Source organism: Peromyscus leucopus, chromosome 9 (genome assembly GCF_004664715.2).
Source record: "Peromyscus leucopus breed LL Stock chromosome 9, UCI_PerLeu_2.1, whole genome shotgun sequence".
Taxonomy (NCBI): domain Eukaryota; kingdom Metazoa; phylum Chordata; class Mammalia; order Rodentia; family Cricetidae; genus Peromyscus; species Peromyscus leucopus.
In genome coordinates, this window is record NC_051070.1 from 5512472 (window position 1) to 5536650 (window position 24179).

Sequence of the window (24179 nt, forward strand, 5' to 3'; positions counted from 1 at the left end):
AATTCTAAAAAGATCAGGGTATCCTAGGTAGTATTGTGAGGCAAACCAAGGTTCTAGCAATTTTATTCAAGGAATAAATAAATTGCTTTTCCTTGAATGCTAAGGAAATTGAAAAACTCTGAAAGAAAGTTATTTTAAACAAAAGACTAGCTGCTGTCAGTGGTGCAGTGGAGTCAGTTGTGTGAATGTCAATGTCTTCTGTAGCTTCCTATGGCCTGAGGCAGGTGAGTCTCTCTCTGTACATCATATATCAGGGTATGTGGAGATGTGTCATGTGTCACCTGTGTCAGGTGTGACAGTGAGTGGGGAATAATCGATGCTCTATTTGAAAATCAAATATGGGAATTTTTAATAGGTCCTTGGCAAGATTGTGAATGCAAGGATAAAGCTGTTCATGAACTGCAGGAGCAAGCTTTCAGAAGCCCCTTTGAGAAGGTGAGTGGACTGCATGGCTCAGCGTGGGGGACTTGCAGATGCAGGAAGGAAAGGATCTGTGGTTGACTAGCCCTGTGTGCCTCACTAGATAATCAGTGTCTCCCTCTTAATTGATGTGAAGCTAAAAACAACCCGACTCAGTGAAGACATCTCACCTTCCTGCAGAAGTTGTATGAATTTTTGTTTTAGGATTTGACTTAGTATTTATTGAGAAGTTATCGAGGAGGAATAAGTGATTTCCAAAGCTTTGGGGTTAACTCTTGTCAGCACTTTTCCAGCTCTCCACTTCAAGATGCTCTTCCTTACATCATCGCATTCACTATTTGGGGGCATGAAGGTGAAAGTAGTTTAGAGTATCTGTTGGTGGTACAGAGATGTTTGTGTGTATCATTGTGCAAAATAGTTCTTATTCATAGTGTGACCTAAAATAACACCTGACTTAACAGAAGCACGCCCTTTCTCTTTTTGTGGACAGTGTAACTGTCAGTGTAACCACTTCTGTTTTTGGGAATATTGAATATCCTCTGGTGTCCTGGGGCAGAAAGAAGGTCGCCCCTATTGGGCTAGAGTGGCTTGCTGAGGCTTATGAGTATGCTTTTCTCAGTTAGTTCCAGAACACTAAGCATGCACATACATCTGACAAGAAAGGGATAGTTCAGTTCATCTCTTTATTGTTTCCAAGTGTGTTATGTTTGATACAGTACACACTATTACCTTCAATTGTCACTGTAAACAAGGAATTTTTAATGCTTGGAAGACAATGGAATGGAAAATGTAGAAAGTTAAAATGAGAATTTAGGATTCATCCATTGGCCCTTTGACTGACATGTTTTTATAGCTCATTTACTTTTTTGGTTCTTTTTTTTTGTATTTCAAATTCAACACACACCTTTCTAAATCTGATCAAAATCATTAAATATGTTAGCTATTAATAAAAAGGTCTGTCCCATGGGCACAGAATTTTTATTCACAAGAATGGACAATCCCTTCAGAATATCTCTATAAAGCTTGGAATACATTTAAAGAAAAAGAAAAAAAATTGAGGGCTGGAGATACATCTCAGTGATTCAGAGAGTTTGCTGCTCTCACAGAGAATCTGAGTTCAGTTCCCAGCATCCATGCCAGCAACTTGCAACTTAAACTGCCTATTAATCTAGCTCCAGGGACTCTAATGTTCTGATGTTCTCTTCTGGCCTCTGTGGGCACTAAACCCATGTGCACATGAGTGTGTGTGTGTGTGTGTGTGTGTGCATACGCACACAATTAAAATAATATATAAAAATAAAGATAATAACGTTGACTGTTAGAGAGAAGGAACACGGCTTCTGTAGTAGGAATAATAAGCAAAGTACTAGCTGTTGTAAGCATCTAGAGTTCGTATGACTTTTAATCCACTAGTTCATCATAATCTTACTCTGTAGCATATGTCAATCAGATAGTTTACAGGTTTATTCTTAGTCCTTCCCTTTTAGTAAATATTGTCCCATTTTTCTCAGAGATGAACAAAATACTGAACAAGAATTTCTTTAGTTATGTACTACATCCTGTCTTTATAAGCCTTCTCATGTGGTATGGGAAAAATGCCTTATTTCTCTGATTTTTCACACAAGTGGTTCCTCCCTATTTTGATCCCATGCTTTCTTCTTTATCAAGTATTCTATTTCTTATCTTAAACCTTTATTTTTTTTTATCTTTCATCTTCAGTCTTTCAAGCTACTAAATGGTGGGGAGAGGGAAACTGGAGAGATACCTCAGCAGGTAAAGGTGCTTGCCACCAAGCCTGGTGACCTGGCTTTGGTCTCTGGGACCCACATGACAGAAGGAGAAGAATGACTCCACAGAGTGCACACATGTGATTTCCACATGTGCACACATGCCACAGGCGCCAAATAGAAATGGATATTTGAAACTTTTGAGGTTATTCAGTTTAAAGACTGGAGAGACGGCCCAGCATTTAAAGCATTTGCTACTCTTACAGAGGACCAGAAGTTGGTTCCCAGAACCCACCTGGCAGCTCACAGTCCTCCATAACTGAGGATCCAGGGAGTTGGCATCCTCGTATGGCCTCCACAGGCACTGCGTGCATATGGTGCACAAGCATACCAATACATCATACACATAAAATATAAATCTTTTTTTAAATTGTTCCCTTGACTTTCTATGTTCTAGAACAGTGGCTCTCAACCTTCTTAATGCTGCAAACCTTTTATATAGTTCCTCATGTAGTAGTGACTCCCAACCAAAAAATTATGTTGTTCTTACTTCATAACTATAGTTTTGCTACTGTAAATATCTGTGTTTTCTGATGATCTTTGGTCAATTCTGTGAAATGGTCTTTTGACCCCCCAAAGGGTTCACATATTCTAGAATATTGATTTTTTCCCTTCCTTATGTTTCTCCTAAACTCCATCCGATGACGACATGCTCTTGTATCTCTCCTTCACTGCAGTTACACTGCAGCTGCCTTTAACTTTCTTGGCCACTGAAATTATTTCAGTAAATCCTAGAGAACGTTCTATTTGCAACATTCCTGGAAACAATCCTCCTTAGTATTTATGCTGGAATAAGGCTTGGGCCTAATGACTTTGTTCTCGGGAGCAAAATATGGTTAACTAATTGAACAACTTCTGCAGTTCAGATTAAACAAGCTGGTTTGTTTATGCCTTGCTGGCTTTCTCTCTCTGGCTCTTGTCAGTGTCGCAGATGAAGTGTGCTTAGAAACGCCTGGATGGCAGTTAATGGGGTCCTTTTCAGCCCGCGACTAGAGAGGGCTGCAGCCCTTCTTCCTACAGCACCAGACAACTGGATGAGCTTCGTTGCCCATCTCCACACTCCTCCTCTCATTCACTGAGCCTTGAGAGCTGCAGCAGAGCTCACACTGTCTTTATTTTTACTTTAAAGTACATCTTTCTTAAGAGAAATCAAAATAGCAGCTGAATAATGAAACTATAGAACTCACAATATGAGATTGAGCTTAACACAATTGTGAAATGTGTTAGAGAACTGAAACAATCCTTTTTTATGTTCTTGAATATTGCCTTGCACTATTAACAAATGACTTTTTTTGTATGATTATACTGATGAATGAGGCTAAAACACAGTAAAACTTCAGTTGTGACTAATGATCTATTAAGCAGGTACATTTAACTCCATCCCATTTGTTTGGCTTTAGTTGAACTTTTAAAATTGATATCAGAATTTCTACTTGAATTTTAGTTATTTCCTGGCTTTCATTTCTCCTCTTTGTAGTGTCAGGAGCTAATAAAATAGTAGAATGTAGACTGTGAGCAAATGTGAAGGAGTATAGAAATAAGTACAGATAGATTATATACTCTAACTCAGATATATTTTTAGGAAATTCTGACTATTTTCATTAAAGAGTAAAAACATATAATACATAATCATATAAAATGGTCTCTTGACTCCTGTGGCATACAGTGTGTATTTAACTTTTGATTTAAAATTGTATCGTCATATTTATTAAGTCATTTGCAGTTTAAAGATATTTGAGGAATAATCATTTTAATTTTAGTCACAATATTTTTATGTTTTATTAACAGCTTTTACCGTTTTGTTCTGGAACCAGAGCTGATGTCAGGAACTAACAATAGTCCTTCTCGTGGACCAGTGGCAAAATTCCTGGACATCCCAGAATCACACCTTTTAACTCTCAACATGATTACACCAGAAGGATGGCTGGTTGAAATAGTACACAGCAACTGTGACCTTGATAATATTAACTTAAAAGATGTAAGTTATTATGGGAAGTCATGGAAAGGGAAAGGAATAGGATAAATCCATGTCTAGTAAAGCTGTGTCAGCAATCACATATGGATACCAAAATTTTCATGTAACCCTAGGTCTCAGTGTGGTCTTTTACCCGATTTTCACGTTTACCTTGCTTCCAAAATCAACTTTTCCTAATTTCCAGGTTCATAAATGTCCTCACCATTTTCATTGCTATATACCACTATCTCAGAAAGACAGATAAACAATGTGGAAAGATGGAGATGCAATGTGATGGTTGAGATTGACAGTATTGACTACCTACTTTGCTTAGCAAGTTTAACTTCTAGAGGGTTTATTCAGAACACATTTTGAGGTACCCGGCTCATAGCTAGTGAAATAGCCTTAACAAAATTTAGAAAACAGAGAACAGAATTTGGTGGGCTGTGGCTAAACATACCTGCTTCCTATCACTTCTAATGTAGCTTCTGGCTAGTATATAGTAAGACCTTTTTTTCTCGCCTTGGTCACTGTCCATGGGAGGGAAAAAAAAAGGAGCAGAGAATTTTTTTAATTTTTTATTGACATAGATTCATTCTACATGATGAAGTGTCATAAGGACATTTTCATTCAAGGCTGTCGTGTGCTGTAGCCACAAATACCTCCCAGAAACTCCACTTCCTCCCCTTATCCTCTAGTCCCCTCCCTTCTTCCAGTGTTACTTCTAGGGTCAAGTCATATGTGTGCATGTATAGCATGTATAATAATTTATATGCCTATAGAAAATCTAGAAACTATAAATAAGAGAAAACATGCTTGTCTTTGTGAGTCTAATTTATTTTGCTTAACATGACCATCTCCAGTGCCATCTGTTTGTCTTCAAATGACATCATTTCATTCTTGTTCATAAAACTCCCTTGTGTGTATGTCATTAGTTTTTGTTCACTCATCTATTGATGAATACATAGGTTGTCTCTAACTTGGCACAATGTCAAGTTACATTCTGAGTAGTGCCCTAGCAAGTACAGATAAGCAGATATGTCTGTGATGTTGTTTTCAGTCTTTTGGGAACATAGTCAGGAGCTGGGGCATGTGAGCTTTCTGTTTTTAATGTTTTGAGGAATCTGCCTACTGATTTCCAGAGTGGTTCCCCCACTGACATTCCACAGCAGTGCCTACGTACACCTGCTCTGGCTCTCTCACCAGAATTTGTTAGTTTTGTTTGTTTGTTTGTTCATTTTTCTAGATGAAAAGCATTTGACTGGGGTATGATAGAACCTCAGTCATAGTTTTTATTTGCATCTCCCAATGGCTAGGATGTTGAACATTTTTTATGTTTATTGGTTATGTATACTTACCTCTTGAGTACTGCATGCTTATTTCATCAGCCCATTTGTGCAATTGTTTGGTTTCTTATACTTAGTTTCCCCCAAGTTCTTTATTCTAGACCTTAGTCCTCCATAAGCTACATAGGTAGTAAGGTTTCTGTCTTTTCACTGATTGCTTCCTTTGCTGTGCAGTTTTTCAAAGTCCATTCAGTCCCATTTGTCAGAGCTGGAGATCAATTCCTGGGCTGTGGAGTCTTTAACCCAACTGACTGCTTTGCTGATACCCTCTCTCCATGCTTTTAGATCAGTAGAGTGTCGACTCTGACAGTAAGGACTTTGATCCTTATGAGGAATAGAACTCTACCTTGAGTTTCTCCATGAGGGAACTATTTTCTCATTACCATTTGTTGAGGGGGCTGCTATCTTGTCTGCAGATATTTTGCTATCTTTGTCCACAAGCAGGTGCCTGAAGCTCTGTTGGTTTAATCTTGGGTCTTCTTTCCCATAGCTTCTTAAACTTTTCTACTTATGACCCACTTACACCTGAGGAATTTTAACATGAACATGGGGCCATGTGCTATAAAATAGGTATACAAGTCCAGCATTTACTAATTATGTAGTTTATTAAATAAGTTTATTTTAAAGCAATTCTTTGATGTATACATAATTTTACCATTTACTAAAGATGAAGGCAAATTTGTATACTAGTACAGTGGATGTTCTTGTTTGTTTTATTCTTTTAGTTTTACTTGTGTATTGGTGTATGTGAGCCCATGTACCACAGTGCAGGGGTGGAGGTCAGAGGACAACTTGTGGTCAGTTCTCTCCTTCCACCATATGCCTCCTCCATGGGTATCCACCTACACATGGACATAAACAGAAATATAAATAAGTATCTGCTAGGTTTTAAATATGTATTTCTAAAAATAGTTTACTTGGTTATGTTTATTGCTGGGCATTTTTATTGAGACTCTTTCTCTGAATCCTTTCCTAAAGAGATAATTACTGGTACATAGGAAATCCACTGGTCTGTGTAGATTTTTATATTGAACTGTTTTCCTGAAAGTATTTGTGAGGTCTAAGGGCTTTCTAGCAGTCTATAAGGTCTTTTACATATAGGACCATGTTGTTCACAAATAAGGACTTCTTTCCTGTCTATATACCTTTTATTTCTTTCTCTTGTCTTATTGCTCTACCTAAGACTTTAGTAAGAAATATTGAATTAGAAATGGGAGTGGAGACTCTTATTTTGTTCCTGATTTTAGTGGTTATGTTTGAGTTCTCCTAGTTAGTATAATGTTGAACATGGATTTGTTTTCTATAGAATTTATTATGTTGAGCTATATTTCTCCTATTTCAAGTTTTTTCAGGTCTTTTATTATGAAGTAATGATGGGCTTTACCAAAGCTCTTTTCTGCATCTATTGAGATCAAATAATGTGATTGGGAGTGATCTTTTCCATTTGTTGCTGAATTCAGCTTACAAGTATTTTGTTAAGAATTCTTGCATTATGTTCATCAGGGATTGACCTGTGATTCTCCTGGTTGTGTCTTTCTCCAGTTGGGGTACCAGTGTAATACAGCCTCATAAAATAGGACTGATGACCACCCTTCCCATTCCTGTTTTATAGAGTAGTTTGAGGAACATTAATGTTCTTCTTCAAAAGACTGGTGGAACTCACAACCATCTGGGTTTGGACTTTGTAGTTGGGAGACTTTAAATCTCACTGCTTATTATACAGCTATGTAAGTTATTCAAACTCATTTAATTTTAGCAGATCATATGTATCTATAAGTTTATCCACTTCTGGATTTTCCAATTTATTGGAATTTAAGTCTTCCAAGTATGCTCAAGTAATACTTTGGATTTCATTGGTGTCTGTTCTAAGTCTCCTTTTTGTTTCCATTTCTAATTTGTCTTCTCTCTTTTTGGGTTAGTTTCACTAACAGTTTGTCAATCTTGTTCATTTCTTTTTCAAGAACCAGCTCTGTTTCGTTTATTCTTTATATTTTTCATTTCAAATTCATTAATTTCTAACTTGATCTTATATTGTTTCTTCCTATCTACTGATTAGGAGTTGTCTTATTTTTGTTTTTTTAAACTTAACATTCCTCATTAATTTACTTGAGATTTCTTTTTTTAAATATAGGCACGTATTGTTATAAGCTTTCTTCTCTTGTTAAATTCACTGTACCTTCTAGGTTCATTTTGATTGAGTTCTAAGAATTTTTAATTCCTCTCCTGATTTCTTTGATGACTACCCATCATTCAGTAGTGTGCTGCTCAGTCTCCATGGGTTTGTGTATTTTTTTGTAGTTCCTCGTCCTATTGATTTTTATTTTGGCACATTAGTATTAGACTGAACACAGGAAATTACTTCAGTTTACTTGTATAAGTAAACTGTTAAGACTTGCTTCCTGTTCTAAATATGATCTGTTTCAGAGAATATTTTATTGGCTTCTGAAAGAATGATTATGAGTGGAATTTTCTGTAGATGTCTATAAACTCTATTTACTGTCCTATTGTTTAGTGCTGATGCTTGTTCATCTTTTGTCTGTATGACCTGTGTGCAGGTCAGTCTGTGTCAGGACTTACTATTTGTTTCCTTAAATTGTGAATTCCAGTGCTCAGTTCATGTATGTTAAGTGTTACAGGGTTCTTGTGATTCGTTGTTCCCTTCATCAGCATGAAGTGACCTTCTTTAAACTCTATGAAATAATTTTCACTTGATGTCCATTTCTCCGTGTGTGTGTGTGTGTGTGTGTGTGTGTGTGTGTGTGTGTGTGTGTGTTTTCTGAACATTGTTTACTTGAAAAGTCTTTTCCATCCTTTCACTGTGAAGGTGTGTTTATCGTTACCAGTAAAGGTACATTCATTGCAAGAAACAAAGTGTTGGTTGGTGAAGGGACCTGTTGTTCGATGGCCTCTTAACACTGTTCTAATTGAGTGCTGAGGAAAGAGTTTCACAGACCCACTCAGACCTGTGGTCTGCAGCCCCCGCGAGTCCTGCTGGTAGGACTGCAGCTGTGCTCGTGAAGGCTCCGGTGCTGACGCTGTGTTTGAGTCCAGTCCATCTTCCCACTCCAGCGGTCTCTGCCTTTCCCTCTTCTGATAGAGCTGCTGTGCAGCTTTTGTCTCTTGAACCCTCCCTCCCTCCATTCCCCCCCCTCCCCTCACGCCTTTTCTTTCCCCATCTCTTATTGCTCTTTAAGTTATCTGACATTTAAATATGGTACAAACTTTCTGAGACTATCTTTGGATTAAGCTGTGGTTCCAAATGATAGGATAATGTGTAAAAATACATTGAATTTTTCAAAATCTTGAAATGAGAAAGTTTTCAGGAAGAAGCTAATGAATTCACAGCACTTTAAAAGAGATTGCCTACAATTGATTCTCAGAAATTGCAGAGCAAATAGTCCTCATTGCCTTCCTTCACAACGTTTCCTAGCGTCGGCGTTTGTCATCTTCATCACAAAGGTACATGACCTAGCACCTCCAGTAAGAAGGCACACATGTCGGCCTGTGGGAGTTTGGTTCGTATTGTCCTCATGTGTGCCTTTGCCTACAGACTGTTCCTTCTACTGAAATTTCTGTTGATCCAGTCATGTAGATTTGAGGGGTTTCCTTCTAACTGACTCCCTGGTGCCCTCAGCCTATACCTCTCACCAAAACGAAGAAACCTAAAACTGTGCTTTTTTCATCATCTGAAATCAACCTTCAAGTATAAGTAAAGAATAAGAAAATACAAAATAATAAAATGTATGAAGAGAAAAGTTTAGAAAAGAAATTTGGAAAAGTAAAATCCCTGTTGTCTTCATGATTAGTGAGATCACTTACCAGGATCTATTGGAGTCTCATAAGCAGAATAAACAGTGTGTATTAATAAGATAACTTTAAAGATCCCAACCAAAAATGCACAAAATTTGCAGTGGGACAATGAATAGTAAGAAATAAAAGTCCTGCCTGCTGGTGACAGTCGTCATTTCTAGACCCCGAGTGCAGGTCGACTAAGCACTCTGGCAGTGAGCAGCAATTCTCACAGACTTTTGAAATTGGAGAAGAGCAGCACCTGTAACTCTACAGTTAGAAAACAAGGTTCTTGTGTCTTCCTCGACTTGTTGAATACGACGACTCTTTAGAAAGCCAGCCGCTATAGCAGTTGGCTGCCTTCCTGACTGTTTCCATTGTGTGCTGTAGGGTTTAAAGTATCTGGAACTATCCCAGCATTTTTCAAGTGATATGTAGAGCCATTTACTGGAGTAGAAAGGAGATTTAGTTAAAGAGCAGAAATACAAAAATGAGACAAACATGGGTGCTGTGGGGCGTTTACCCATCAACCCCACAGCTCCCCAGAGTTTTCTTGAGTGCGAGCAGCAGGAAATATTAGATAGAAAGATTTATTGTGGAGAATCTTGTGGAGATAAACAGATAGAAAATAAAGGATAGCCTCGAGAGGGCCTGGAACCTATTCCAACGGGCCCTGTCTCTGGCCCAGGGTTTTTATAGAGACGCCAAGGGGTGGAGCAAAAGACCTCCCCCCCAGCACAGCCAAGTGCAGACCATCTCAGACACCTGCACTCAGGCCCGTGGTCCTGATCATCCTCTATTCGGACCTGCTGGGTAAAGCCATGAGGAACCCGAGAATGGGCTCCCACAGGGTGCACACTTGTAATCTCAGCATTTTGAAGACTGTGGAAGGAGGACTGATTTAAGCTCCCAGCCAACCTGGGCTACATAGCAGGACATTCAGAAGTAACTAGAGTACTTATGTATAAACATTTATTTCTTGAGAACTGTTACCATATAATTGTAGTGCTTATAAGAACAAAAACAAAACATTCTTTCAACTGAGTCCCTCCTTCTGAAACTCTTCCATTTAAACAAGTTGCTGTAAGGGTTTTGTATACACTAGAATATGAAGTTCATCACTAGAATAGCAACAATTCACAAATAATTCAGAATCTTAAAGTGGATTGAGCAAATACTATCCACAAAGAGTTTACCTTCAAACAAGCACTGCAGTTATATCTCAGGATCTAAAGAAGTCACTTGTGAGATAGTTACACTGGCAAAAAATAACTATGCAATGTGAAATGTTTCGAATATTACTGAAAATATTTCTAAGCATATTATAATAGCATTGAAACTCTCCTATGTGAAATATTTCAAAGATGAACACCAGCTACTATATTTTGCTTAGCAAAAATTCTAAGCTGTAAAAAAAAATCGCATCCCATTTGATTTGCATTCATATTTTGATCATGCTGTGCATGTGAGGGAGAGAAAAGGGTCTACCCCTAAAATACAATGTTTACAATAGAAATTTACACAGTTGCAATGCCCAAGCCTTCTAAAAATCCATCTATGAATGGCAGACATCTGGGATGTACCTAATTGTCCAGCTACGTGGGAGTCAGAACAGAAGATAAGGAGTTAAAGCCGTAGAGTGACACAGACTATTCATTGAGAGTCTGCCTCAAGAACTTCATAGAGACTGATTCTGAGAATACGGTGTAGGATAAAGAATAGGAGCTATCCGTATTTTCTTGACTAAACCCATAGCAAGTTCAGATGTGTTCATGTTTATAAGAATGTTTCATTTGTATGTGCTTTCTCTTCTTTCTGCTTTGTTCTGCTATGGGAAGGTTAATTTTAATTTTTTAAATAAATGGCATTTACTTGTAATTAAATAATGAACATTAATTTTTTAAATTTCAAGACAGCCAGTAGGTGGTAATGTGACTTTTTTGCCTGGTTTGAAATGAATGCTATAGAAGAAACTGTATTGTTTTGTTTTGATTTTTATAACTAACCAATCTAAGTGTGGAAGAGATGTTTGAATATCGCTAGTTATTGACCGCCTGTCCAGATGCACTTCCTTCCCACCTGGTGCTGCTGGTGCATAAATCATGGAATTAGGGAATAACTTGTATGGGAAAGAAAACATTAATCACAATCTTTTGTCTTGAAGAAATTGCTTAATTATCAGTTTGATCATGTGTTAAAGAAAGACTTGAAGTCATAAACCAAAGTGTACTGTTTTCTTTTAGGATCATCACTTTTATTCATTACAAAATCTTTACTCTTATGAGCCTTAATACCCACCCACTACTGTGTTCCTCTGCAGACGGGAAGAGTGGTTACAGCAGAGTATGAGCTGGAGCATCTGCTGCTGGAAGGGCAGTGCTTTGACAGGACAACAGAGCAGCCCCCTCAGGGTCTGCAGTTCACGCTGGGCACAAAAAACAACTCTGCTTTAGTTGACACAATAGTGATGGCCAATCTTGTAAGTAGTCTAAATATTTAATTAATGCTATTTAACATTTTGGTGAAACTTCTTAAGTTTTCCTGATAGTGAAGATTACAATAATCGCTAGTCTTAAATGTTAAACAAGTAATAGGAAACAGAATTTAATCTTAAGATTTATTTCATTTTTATTGATGTGTATGTGTCTATATGAGCGTCTGCCATGTACACGGAGGTGCACAGAGAGCAGAAGATGGTGTCACATCCTTCTGGAGCTGGAGTTCTAGGTGGTTGTGTGCTGCTCAGTATGTGCTAGGAATCCAACTCCTATCTTCAACAAGTGTCCTTTACCACTGAGCCATCTCTCCAGTACCCTAAAGTTGAATTAATTATGTTTAAAAATAGAAAGAATTGAGTCAGGCATAGTGAAAACCTGTCTCAAACAAGGAAAAAATCATACTTTTAGAATATGCGTTTATAGCTTATTGTAAAATCTCCTTCCTTGGAGTCCATTTGTAGAATTTTCTCACTCATTCTCACTAAATGCTTTCTTGGCTAGTTTATATATAATCTTTTAATGAATAATTGGATATTCTTATTCACATAATTAGTTTCCCCCTTTCTTCTTCAAAGGGATATTTTCAATTAAAAGCAAACCCAGGTGCATGGATACTGAAATTACGTGAAGGAAAATCTGAAGATATTTATGAAATAGTTGGGTGAGTTATCCAAACCATTTTTTAAAATTAATTAATTAATTAATCCCAGCCTGATCACATTTTCCCCTCCCTCCCTTCTCTCCTCCCAGTCCTTTCCCATAACCTCACCCTCCCATCCACTCCTCCTCTTTTCTCTCCAGAAAATGGCAGGCCTCCCGTGTATATCAGCCAGCCATAGAATATCACGTTGCAGTAAGACTAGCCATTTCCTCTCCTATTATGGCTGGAGGAGGCAGCCCAATGGGAGGGAAGGTTCCCAAAAGCAGGTAATAGAGTCAGAGGCGGCCCCTGCTCCCACTGTTAGGAGTCCTACAAGAAGACCAAGCCACACAACTGTAACACGTGCAGAGGGCCTAGGTCAGTCCCAGGCAAGGTCTCTGGTTGGTGTTCAGTCTCTGTGAGGCCCTATGAGCCCAGGTTAGTTGACTCTGTGTTTTCCATGGTATACTTGGCCCCTTTGGCTCCCACAATTCTCCCCCTCTTCCACTGAGGTCCACCTAATATTTGGCTGTGGGTCTCTGCATATGTTTCCATCAGTTGTTGGGCTAGGTGATGATTTAATGATATGAGTATAGCAGAATACCATTAGGAATCATTTCATTGACTTTTCCAAACCACTTTTAGAGCTTGATATGTGAATAATTGTTTAGTGTTACATCAGATTATCAAAATGGTAATTAAAATCCTAAAAAAAAATATATTAGATTAAATCTAGTTGTGTGCAAGATGACAGGAAATGACTTTTCAGGACTTAGCCACCCCATAGGATTTTAATGACTATTCATGCACAACAATGATATTCTAACACATGACTGTATCAGGAAATAAATAAAAATAAATCCATTGAAGAAGATAGGAAGGACAATTTCCTATAAATACTAGCAGCCAGCATGGCCTTGAGAAATCCTCTACTTGGTGTACTAAGTAGTAAGCACAACTTTGCCCTGAACCCCAAAATCAAGCCCTCCACAGCAAACCTAGCACCTGAAAGGCCCCCATAGTACTAGACTTTAGGCTGTACCCCAAAACTAAGCCTCTAGGCCTTATTTTCAGGTGGGGTATCACAACCCCAACATCTAGATCTATCTGGTATACTCAGTATTTATGTCTGCCCACTGTGAGGCCTACTCAAGTGACAACTAGCAGTGGACCAGTCCTTCCAAATTCAGACTACACTTAGAAGGTGTTGAAGAGCTGGCTCCCAGGAATGGCATATGGAACACACCTGAAAACCTAACAGGAAAAGAGCTGATGCTTTCCATGATTCGAAAGTAAGAAAGCAAGAAGCTGCTACACCAGCTGGCTTTCTGAGCCCAGAATGATAAGCAAGTGAACCATTAGATTTTTCTGTAAAACCTCATGTCTCACTGGTTATGCTTCTCAACAGAACTAGCAAAACATTAGTACATTTCCCCTTCAAGTTTTACTCCATGAAAATGTATTTGTCTGTTCAGCAGAATCTAGTTATCAGCCAGAACTGTAGCTGCAAGAGAGTCTAGGGAACAGCCACCACCCAAAAAAAAAAAAATGTTTAGTGGGGCATTTATGCCATCTCCTCCAAGGCTCAGGTAACAAAGCAGAAGAGGAGGCAGAAAGAATATTAGAACCAAAAGATAGGGAAGAGGTCTGTGAGATGTCATCTCATTAGCAAGATAGTGTTTTAGTTGTTCTCTGTTGCTGTGATAAAACACCACGACCAAAAGCAACTAATGGAAGAAGTTTATTTTGGCTTATAGTTCCAGAGGGATATATTTGTAGCTAGTTTTCCTGCCTTGCCCACGGTCAGGACAAATCTCTGTCACCCGCCAGTCCCACAGCCACACAGACCCAACCAAGTAAACACAGAGACTTATATTGCTTACAAACTGCATGGCCGTGGCAGGCTTCTTGCTAACTGTTCTTATAGCTTAAATTAATCCATTTCCATAAATCTATACCTTGCCACGTGACTCATGGCTTACCGGCATCTTCACATGCTGCTTGTCATGGCGGAGGCTGGCAGTGTCTCTTTCTGCCTTCCTGTTCTCTCCATTCTCCTCTCTGTTAGTCCTGCCTATACTTCCTGCCTGGCCACTGACCAATCAGTGTTTTATTTATTGACCAATCAGAGCAATTTGACATACAGACCATCCCAGAGCATCCATCATGGTGGGAAGGCATGGAAGATGCCAGTGGTAGGCTTAGCTGCTGGAGCAGAAAGCTGAGAGCTCATCTCCTCCTCCTCAAACACAAAGCAGAGAGAGCCATCTGGAAGTGGCTTAAGGCTTCAGACTCTCAAAGACTGACCCCAGTGATATACTTTCTCTTAACACCTCCCACTCCCAGAGATCAACACCACCTGCGGACCAAGTAGTCAAATACACAAGCCTGTGGGAACACTCAGCATCAAACCACCACATGTAGCTATCGCAGTCATGACCTCTCAACACTTGTGGAGCTACTTAAGAATGAGTCTGTCTCAGTTAGATGTGGATGGAACCTTACCCTCACAGTGCTGAGTTATTTTCTACTGGTTGTAAGGAAGTGGGGAGTTACTGCCTTCATGTTGACTCACTGCCAGTGGATAGTCCTAGTCCAGGAGTCTACAGATGGCCCTGGTTAAATTAAATGGCTCATGCAATAAAACCAAACTTCATGAATCTGGGAAAGGGACAGATGCAGGAGAGGAGATATTGTTAGACATGGGAGGAAGATGGGGGCTGTAAACAGAATATATTGTACATATATATGAAACTGTCAAAGAAATGACTTGATTATTTGGAAAAGATAGTTTTAGCTTTCTGATTCTTGCAGTATCTGCTAGATTCTCGTGATAAATACATTTCCACATGTTTTCATAAACACCAGTAGTGTGCTACCCTTTCTCCATTGCCTGAAAGTTTCTAGTATCTTGTTATATAAATTACAGCCAGGAGTTGCATTTAATGTTGCAATGTTAGTTTTCTTAAGAATAGTTAGCACCTGAGAGAAAGGCTTCTTCCTTTCCTCTGACAACAGCTATCAGGTGAGCCAAGAGAGGTGCATACAAATACCTCAGGAGCTATGGAGGATGCAGCAGTTGGTCCTCTGCTGGCAGAACCTCTGGCTCTCTGCACTGCACAGGCTCCCTGCCCCACAAGGCCTGATAAACCATGAAGGCTGGGATACAAGGCCAACCAAGGTTATGTCATATGTAGGATTTGTGGCCGCCATGGTGGCCGCTAACACCCAGTTCCTAAGGGTACAACTTACAGCAAGCCTTCCCATCATGGTGTCAACCAGCTCAGGTTTGTCCGAAACCTTCAATCTGTTGCTGAGGAGAAAGCTGGACACCACTTTAGGTTGGTGAAGACTCCACATACAGATCCTTAGAGATTATCCTCATTGATCCATTCCATAAGGTCATCAGAAGGAATCCTGACAGCCGGAGGATCACCACACCAGTCCACAAGCACCGAGAGATTCATAGGCTGACATCTGCTGACCACAAGAACCGTGGTCTTGGAGAGGGCCGCAAGTTCCACCACTTGGCTCTCACTATGCAACCTGCAGAAGGCAAATATTCTTCAGCTCCACTGTTACCACTAATACACATAATGTTTGTAAAAGTCATACTGAACAAACCGTTTAGGACATTAAAAAATAGTTGATGCAAAGCTTTATTTTCTGCTTTTAGTCAATGTTTTCGATGAGAAATGAGAAGCCAGATTGTTTTTTTTTTCACTCTATCTCTCTAAAAATTTAAAATTTTATATTTAGAATTCTAGGAAAACCACAAAATAGTTCTTTTCTGATACATGTTGATTTCTTTCATTTTGTAGTGAAAGAGTTAACTGAGATACAATAGTTTCTCAAACCTTATTGAGAATATAAATTAATTGAATGATTTCTTTTCCTCTTGCCTTAATTCCTTGTCAGTGAAGTTTGTTTTCTCTGCTTAGTTTATCTCTTCCCTTGAGTTACTGACTCTACCTCTGTCTGGTGGGTATTAACCACTTAGTGTTGTTGATAAGGTCTGCTGGAGCCACCATGGTGCAGACTCAAACCAGCAAGGCTCAGTTTGCATCTAGTATAATAATTGTACCATCGATAGATTGGATGGCACCATAGTTTTCTGGCACCTAGAAAGTCCTTCAAGTAGTGCCCAGAACAGGAGAGTTCCTCATCTCTGCGGCCTGGGGCGGCAGTTTCCTCTGGAGCCTGGCTGCTGTAGAGTTGGGCCCAGTACCCCAGGTTGGAGTCCATGAGCTGGGTGTTAAGAGAGTAAAGTCACCAGTGCCGTTGAGCAGGGTTTGACTAGAAGGGTTTAAAGGTGACTTTAACGTGTGACATTTGTGTTGTATGCGTTGGACCCCTTCCAGTTCCCTAGTGAACAGCTGTTGGGCAGGATCCTGCTTTCTACTTTGGTCAGTGAGCTCCATTGGGGAACTTGAAGTCAGAGGGAATCAAAGGCATGTGTTAGTTATCTAGTGCTAGGATCTCCATGTGGTCATGTTAGAAACATTAAGATACATACCAGAATGTCATAAAATGTGACCTCGAGGGGCTAGAGAGATGGCTCAGAGGTTAAGAGCACTGGCTGTTCTTCCAGAGGTCCTGAGTTCAATTCCCAGCAACCACATGGTGGCTCACAACCATCTACAATGAGATCTGGTGCCCTCTTCTGGCCTGCAGGCTGAACACTCGCTGTATACATGATAAATAAATAGAATATTAAAAAAAAAAAAATGTGACCTCGAATTTCCTCCATTTTGACAAACTTTAATGTTATTATACATAGTCATCATATATTCGTTCAATTGCCGTGATTGTTTAACAGTTTTGAAATTTAATGAGTGAACTACATTATGTGTGGTGTAAAATAGAATCAAAGTGATACAAATAGACATAACTTGGAGTTACTGAGTTAATAATGCCTTTCAGACACCGGGCAGTGATGGCATACACCTTTGATCCCAGCACTCAGGAAGCAGAGGCAGGCAGATCTCTGTGAATTTGAGGCCAGCCTGGTCTACAGAGTGAGATCCAGGACAGGAACCAAAACTACACAGGGAAACCCTGTCTCAAAAAACTTACATACATACATACATACATAAAGCCTTTCAGTGTCAGGTATTTGTGAATGCTGGTGGAGATTGGAGAGTTTTCACAGTAGAATTCCTCTCGAATTGAAGCTTTCAAGTCTAGAAATCGTCTCTCGTTTTAATTATCAGTACAGCATGTCAGCTAAATGATCTGAGCGTTGTGAGAGCCATGTCATACTACAGCAGACATAAGCAAGAATGTAAACTTTATGAGTAATTAGAATGTTAAATTTAATAAGTGCCTCTAGATCATTTTAATTTATAAAAATAAGCTTAATTAAATATTTAATTATAATATTTTGGTATATATAAATTGACCATATAATACAAACAATTTTATTATAAAGGAATTATTTATATCATCAAAATTATGGTCTGTTGTTGGGTAAATTCTGGGCATTTGTGTTCTCTTTTAGGCATGAAGGAACAGACTCAGAGACGGATGCTGGAGATGTCATTGTTGTGTTAAACACCTTCAAGAGCAAGATACTAAAAGTGGAGGTATGCCAGGCCGCAGGTTTTCATAGGCCTAAATAAGTACATTTTCCTCTTCATTCTGTTTAATAGCAACTAAAAATTTGTTCTTTAAAATTTTGCTTTGTAACTCAGTGAAAAGAAGGAAAATTTAAAGTTATGAAAGTGGAGCTTGAAGACAAAAGGAATGGTATTTTTGTTTAGATTTTGTTATATTAGAATACTTACTATATCTAAAACCAGATAATGCTGTACACCAATGTGGGGGCCCACAGAGGCTCCCTAGTAAGGCCTTACTCAAGGTAAGTAATGAAATGATTTGGCCAAGGGCATGGTTACCAGGTGTTTTGAAGGGTCTACACTTGTTGGTACTTTATACCTCGACCTTGAAAGGAGAGGCTTTTTGCCCCTCCCCTTCCTGATGTAAAAAGCCCACCATGAATAAAGTTGGGGCGACTGGGTATTGACCCAGGGCCCTCCTGAAGCTATCCTGTGCTTCTGTCTTTCTCGGCTCCATCTGTATTTCTATCTAATACTTCCTCATTCCTCACTCCTCCCCTCGAGAACCCTTCAACAGGTCGGGGCTGGCCTGCGACACGCCAGGCTCTGGAGATGAGTCAGGACACAGGCTGAATAGTCCTGGGAAGAGAGAGACGGAGAATAGCTGTTTGTTGTTCTTGCTGGTCTCACTATGTAGCCCTGGCTGCTCCAGAACTTGCTGTATAGACTAAGTTGCCCCCAAACTCAAGAGATTCTCCTGTCTCTGTCCCCTGAATCCTTTCTCTGTCTCTTTTCCCTTCTTCTCCCTCCCTCACCACCTCACAGCATTTTTATGTCTTGTTTTTTATTAGAAAGCGATTTTAACTTTAAATTTCTTGAAGATTGATTATTTTTAATTGTGTCTGTTTTGTGATGGGGGCATGTGCTTGTGAGTGCAGAGGCCTGAGGCACACCCTGGGTAATAGAGCTGAACCCTCTCCTTCTCTTGTCCATTCTCCTCTTCTGAGAAGCTTCCCTGAGGGTTTATTTTAAACTCTCATGACATTATCCGTGTGCCTCAATAGAGGAGGGAGGGGAGGAAGGAAGGATGGGAGGGAGGGAGGGAGGAAGGAAGGAAGGAAGGAAGGAAGGAAGGAAGGAAGGAAGGAAGGAAGGAAGGAAGAAAGAAAGAAAGGAAAGAAGAAAAAGAATTTTTAAACAGTGGCAGGTGTAGTTTGAGGAACTCCTGCTTGAAACTAGGAAAACTGCTAAGAGAGCTGAAGAGCTGACAGTAACAGAATGGAGAGCAAACGTGGAGGAGAGTGGGAGTGACAAGCAATCTCCCAGTCACCACACATCCTGGAACACTTGGACTGTCGTTTTGATTTAATTTGTGTGTAATTGAATACAAATTAAAACGCAAAACCTACATAAAATAAAATTTCTTAGGAGACAATTTCATCACAGCATGAGGATGAAACATGATAAATTATCTCTCATCAGCCCAAATTTGTGTCATCAAGTATTCCAGGGGATTCTTTGAATTGATACTAACCTAGTTCCTGGTGGATATGATAAACAGATATCTGGCAGAAATATCCATGCATCTCTGGAATAAGATTACAGTAAACTGCAGATCACATTTTTCAAGTAGAGAAGCCAGAACATGATAGAAGATAAATACACAAAACCAGCAGAAACAAAGAAACAAAAAAACAGGCACAGTCAGATCAGATTCTAGATGTGAGAATTCTTGATAAAGAGTCTAAAATAATTGTGTTTAAATAAATAATCACTCTTGAAAATAGAATCCTGTTTTTTAAAAAAGTACGTAGTAGCTGGATGGTGATGATGCACACACCTTTAATCCTCAGGAGACAGAGGCAAGTGGATCTCTGAGTTTGAGGCCATAGGACAGCCAGGGCTACACAGAGAAATGCTGTCTTGAAAAAAAAAAGAAAGAAAGAAAGAAATCCATAGCAAATGTGGGTATGTATGTGGTACCAGACACTAGGTTTGTATTGTTTAAGAAGAGCCTTTGGAACTGAGCAATACAATACCAAACCTGAGAACTGAGTGGCTGAGGCTGGAGAGAGATGCTCAGCAGGGAAGAGCACTGGCTGCTCGTGGGGAAAAGCTGGGTCTGTCTCCAGCACCACATTAGTTGGTCTTATAACCACCACCTGGAACTGGCCTTTTGGGCACCTCCCAGCGTGTGGCATACATGCAAACACACACACCAATAAGTAACATTTAAAAAATAACAACAAAATAATTTAGTGGTTAGCTTTTATATGCTTGTGGAAAAAATTAGCAAAATTCAAGTCAGGTAATTGTGTTTTACCTAACTAGGGAAATATTACTTGTATCTGCAAATACCAGAATGTGAGTTGGAGCAAAGAGGGAGGAAAAGGTGTTATATTGGTCCTCTCATCAACAGTGGGGGAGACTGATGCAGTCGGTGGAACAGAGAGTTTAAATGGACTCAACAGAAGAACTAAAGACCAAGTATTACTACCAGAACCTCCACAGGAAGAGGAAGGGGGCTGTCCTTAGGAAGAATGAAAGGGGTCTAAATTATGTGAATGAGAAATAATGCTAAAGTAATGCCTTAAGTTGGTAAAACCTCAAACCCCAGTGGAAGCACATTATTTGTAGCATAGTAACTACCAGAATATTTTCTGAAGTTTTGTTTTTGCAGAACTGATAGTACAAGGTAGTAAAAAAAATTTATTAACATTTGTACTAATATATAACATGAATTTGTTAACCATAACTACTGTCTTACATTTCTAAAGATTTATTGTCTTACATGGCATACTTTATTACTAATCAGTTAAATTCTAATTTTCTCTTTGCCATATTATCCAGGTAAAAAAAAAATTAAGTAAAATTAAGGAAGATATCCTTGCTGATAAACATGAAAACAGAGGCATGTGGGATTCATTTAAAAGGTAATTATCAATAATTATTTTAGTGACAAAATATTTTAATGACATAACTATATTGATCAATGAGGAATCCATGCAGGTGACAAAGATCTGAGTAAATAAGGCACAGACCCTCTCTCCCAAGAGCCATAGAGAGAAACATAAAAGTTAACATAAAAGCCCGGAGCTGGCATTCAAGAGGCTGGTGGGGTGAGAGAAAGAGAAGAGAGGTGGGCAAAACAGTCAGAACCAACACTACATGCATGGAGTCGCCAAAGAATTAATATAATTCTAAAAACCTGGAGTTACAAAATGCTGAAAATGAAATGCTGCTCAAAGCAAAGGGTGGGGTATACATACAGCCGGGGACCTCGAGACCTTGGGAAAGACTTAGTATACGAGTGTGACCAAGAGTCTTTGTAAGGAAAGACGGTGTTCAAAGTTGTGATAGAGTGAAGGTGCCTGCTTAAATGAAGAAACACAAGGTGTGGCCCTCAGAGTAGAAGGCAGGCCAGCGTGGTTGTCACACTGCGTATCACAGAGTCATATTGTTAATTTTAAAAAGTATTAGGGTATAGTTCAGTAGTAGAGTGTTTTCCTAGCATGTGTGAAGCCCAAGGTTCCATCTCCAGCACACAAAAAGGGGGAAGAGGATGAAAGGGAAGAGAAGGTTTGGTTTGTATATGCATAATCCAATAACACACGACTAGATGTAACTGTGGGCATTTGAGTGGCATGGTCTGCAAACTGTCTCCGTCTCCTAATTCTACTCTTCCTTTGACTCCTGTTTCCAAAGAGATTTTTAAAATCAAGGTTTACTCTCCAGCTTATAGAAATGACCTCTTTCCATTTAATGCCAACAAAAGTTCCACAGCTGATCCAGGTCATACCATCACAGGTTTCCCAAACTGAACTGAGCACTGTAACTGTCCACAGTTGGGTAATATGCTTTCTCCTGTGATACCTAGGGAAGGCCTGTTCCACATGGACCTCAGAATGGAAATGGAGGAAGACTGGTTCCCCTAAATAACCAACTTATTCCCAGAAGAGGAAAGAAAGGCTGAATAGCAAATAAAGTTGTTTGCTATCGATCCATTTTGTAGAGAACTTTGAAAGTCTATTTTAGAAGTGTGGATGTATTCTAGTTTCATTCAGTCATAACCAGCAGACTTGAGGGAGGAAAGGGTTAATTCGGCTAGCACTGCCAGGTCGTAGTCCCTCTGTGCAGAAAGTCATGGCAGGAACTCAAGCAGGAGTGTGAAGCTGAAACCATGGAGGAATGCAGCTCGCAGGTTTGCCCAGGTTCATGCTTAGCTAGCTTTCAGGACCACCTGTGCAGGGAATAACACTGCCCACAGTGGGCTGGGCCTTTACATCAACGACAGTCAACAGTGCCCATGTAGACATGCCCAAAGGCCTGATATGGGGAATTCTGATTGAGACTATTCTCGGATGACTGGAGTCTCTGACAAGTTACCAATTAATGCTAACTAGAAGGGAACTTTATTTGAGTTTGTGAGAGTAAATAAGTGGTCATCTTGATCAGAAATAAGAAAAGAAACTTTTTTTTTTTTTTTTTTTTGGTTTTTCGAGACAGGGTTTCTCTGCGTAGCTTTGCGCCTTTCCTGGAGCTCACTTGGTAGCCCAGGCTGGCCTCGAACTCACAGAGATCCGCCTGGCTCTGCCTCCCGAGTGCTGGGATTAAAGGCGTGCGCCACCACCGCCCAGCTAAGAAAAGAAACTTTAAGCCAAATAGATTCAACAGCCTAAATAGATTTTGTTGTTTTACACTCAAAAGCACTTCGATCCTTTTGGACTTGGCCCAGTTTATGCCTCTTTTCCTAGAGCCTACTCTTTGTTAATGGAAACTGAAGTACTATCCCATGTAGCAACTCTTTTCTTCTCAGAGAATTACAAAAAAAAAAAAAAAAAAATTGAGTTGGGCGGTGGTGGTGCACACTTTTAATCCCAGCACTTGGGAGGCAGAGTCAGGCGGATCTCTGTGAGTTCGAGGCCAGCCTGGTCTACAGAGCAAGATCCAGGACAGGCACCAAAACTACATGGAGAAACCCTGTCTTAAAAACCCAAAAAAAAAAAAAAAAAAAAAAAATTGAAAACTACTGGTATCATAATAATTTGTACTTGCCAAAATACTTTTAAATTTAACTTTATTATTTGTGTGTATGGGTGTTTTGCCTTGGTATATACCTGTACACTGTGTGCCTGCAGAGGCCAGAAGAGAGTATTGGATGCCCCAGAAATGTAGTTACAGGCAGCTGTGCTTTGCCGTAAGGATTCTTGGAACTGGCTCTGTTGTTAGAGCAGGCAGTGCTCTTAACTGCCGAGACAGCTTTCTAGCCCCACAAAATGTTCTCATAAAATTTACAAGTAGTTTTCAAATCTTAGTCACTTTAAGTAGTATGCTTATATATAAATTAGGTTTTTAATTAAATAAAATTAATCAGCACCAATTATGTACATTAAGAATATCCCAAATTAATTTGGTCTTTGTGAATTTTTTGCAATATTTTTTGTTTATCTGGGTTTTTTAAATTGTTTTCTTTTTTGTTTTTTCCCTTTTATTGAAATAGTTTTGTTTTTTTTTTTTTTTTCTCATGTTCTTATTACAGTTTCCCTTCCCTGTACTCTCTCCAGTTTCTCCACACCTGCTCTCCAATCTGGATCCACTCCCTTTCTGTCTCTCATTAGAAAACTAACAGGCTTCTCAGGGATATTAACAAAATAAAATAAGGTAAAACAAAAACTAACCCGTAGTATACTGGCTGATGTTGTGTGTCCTCAGAGAGGAAGGAGCATCCCAGCTGTAAGGCATTTTTTCAGTTAGTGTTAAATAGGGGAGGGCCTAACCCATGGTGGGTGGTGCCATTCCCGGGCTGGTGGGCCTGGGCTCTATAAGAAGACAGGCTGAGCAAGCCATGAGGAGCAGGCCAGTAAGCAACTTCCCTCCACAGCTTCTGCATCAGCTCCTGCCTCCAGAATCCTGCCCTGAATGAGTTTCTGTCTTGACTTTGTTCAGTAATGAACAGTGTTGTGGACGTATAAGCCAAATAAACCCTTTCCTCCCAACTTGCTTTTTAGTCATGGTGTTTTGTTGCTAACTAAGACACATTAATGTGGAGGAAGTTTAATCACATTCCATGTCCAGAGAAAAGCTTATTAACCTCAAACAATGCATCACATTTAATATTACATAGCTAATAATTGTCATGATACAAGCTTGATCGCTGCTGTTTGTGCATACACATTCAGACTAAGAA

General features: G+C 39.4%; 1 protein-coding gene across 6 annotated transcripts in view; it reads left to right on the forward strand.

Moving 5' to 3' along the window:
* Uggt2 (UDP-glucose glycoprotein glucosyltransferase 2) overlaps nt 1–24179 on the forward strand; it is a 128926-nt gene that overhangs the window by 62673 nt on the left and 42074 nt on the right. For 5 of the 6 annotated variants that reach the window (XR_003734424.2, XM_037208321.1, XM_037208320.1 and 2 more), the window contains 6 exons: nt 356–435; nt 3996–4185; nt 11617–11775; nt 12370–12455; nt 17935–18019; nt 20843–20925. Coding sequence is in view for 5 of the 6 variants with exons in the window: in XM_037208321.1 (XP_037064216.1) it covers nt 356–435; nt 3996–4185; nt 11617–11775; nt 12370–12455; nt 17935–18019; nt 20843–20925 (683 nt within the window). In the remaining variant the exon portion in view is untranslated. Of the gene's footprint in view, nt 1–355; nt 436–3995; nt 4186–11616; nt 11776–12369; nt 12456–17934; nt 18020–20842; nt 20926–23531; nt 23763–24179 lie in introns of those variants that run through there. The other variant, XM_037208322.1, reaches the window with a different exon arrangement.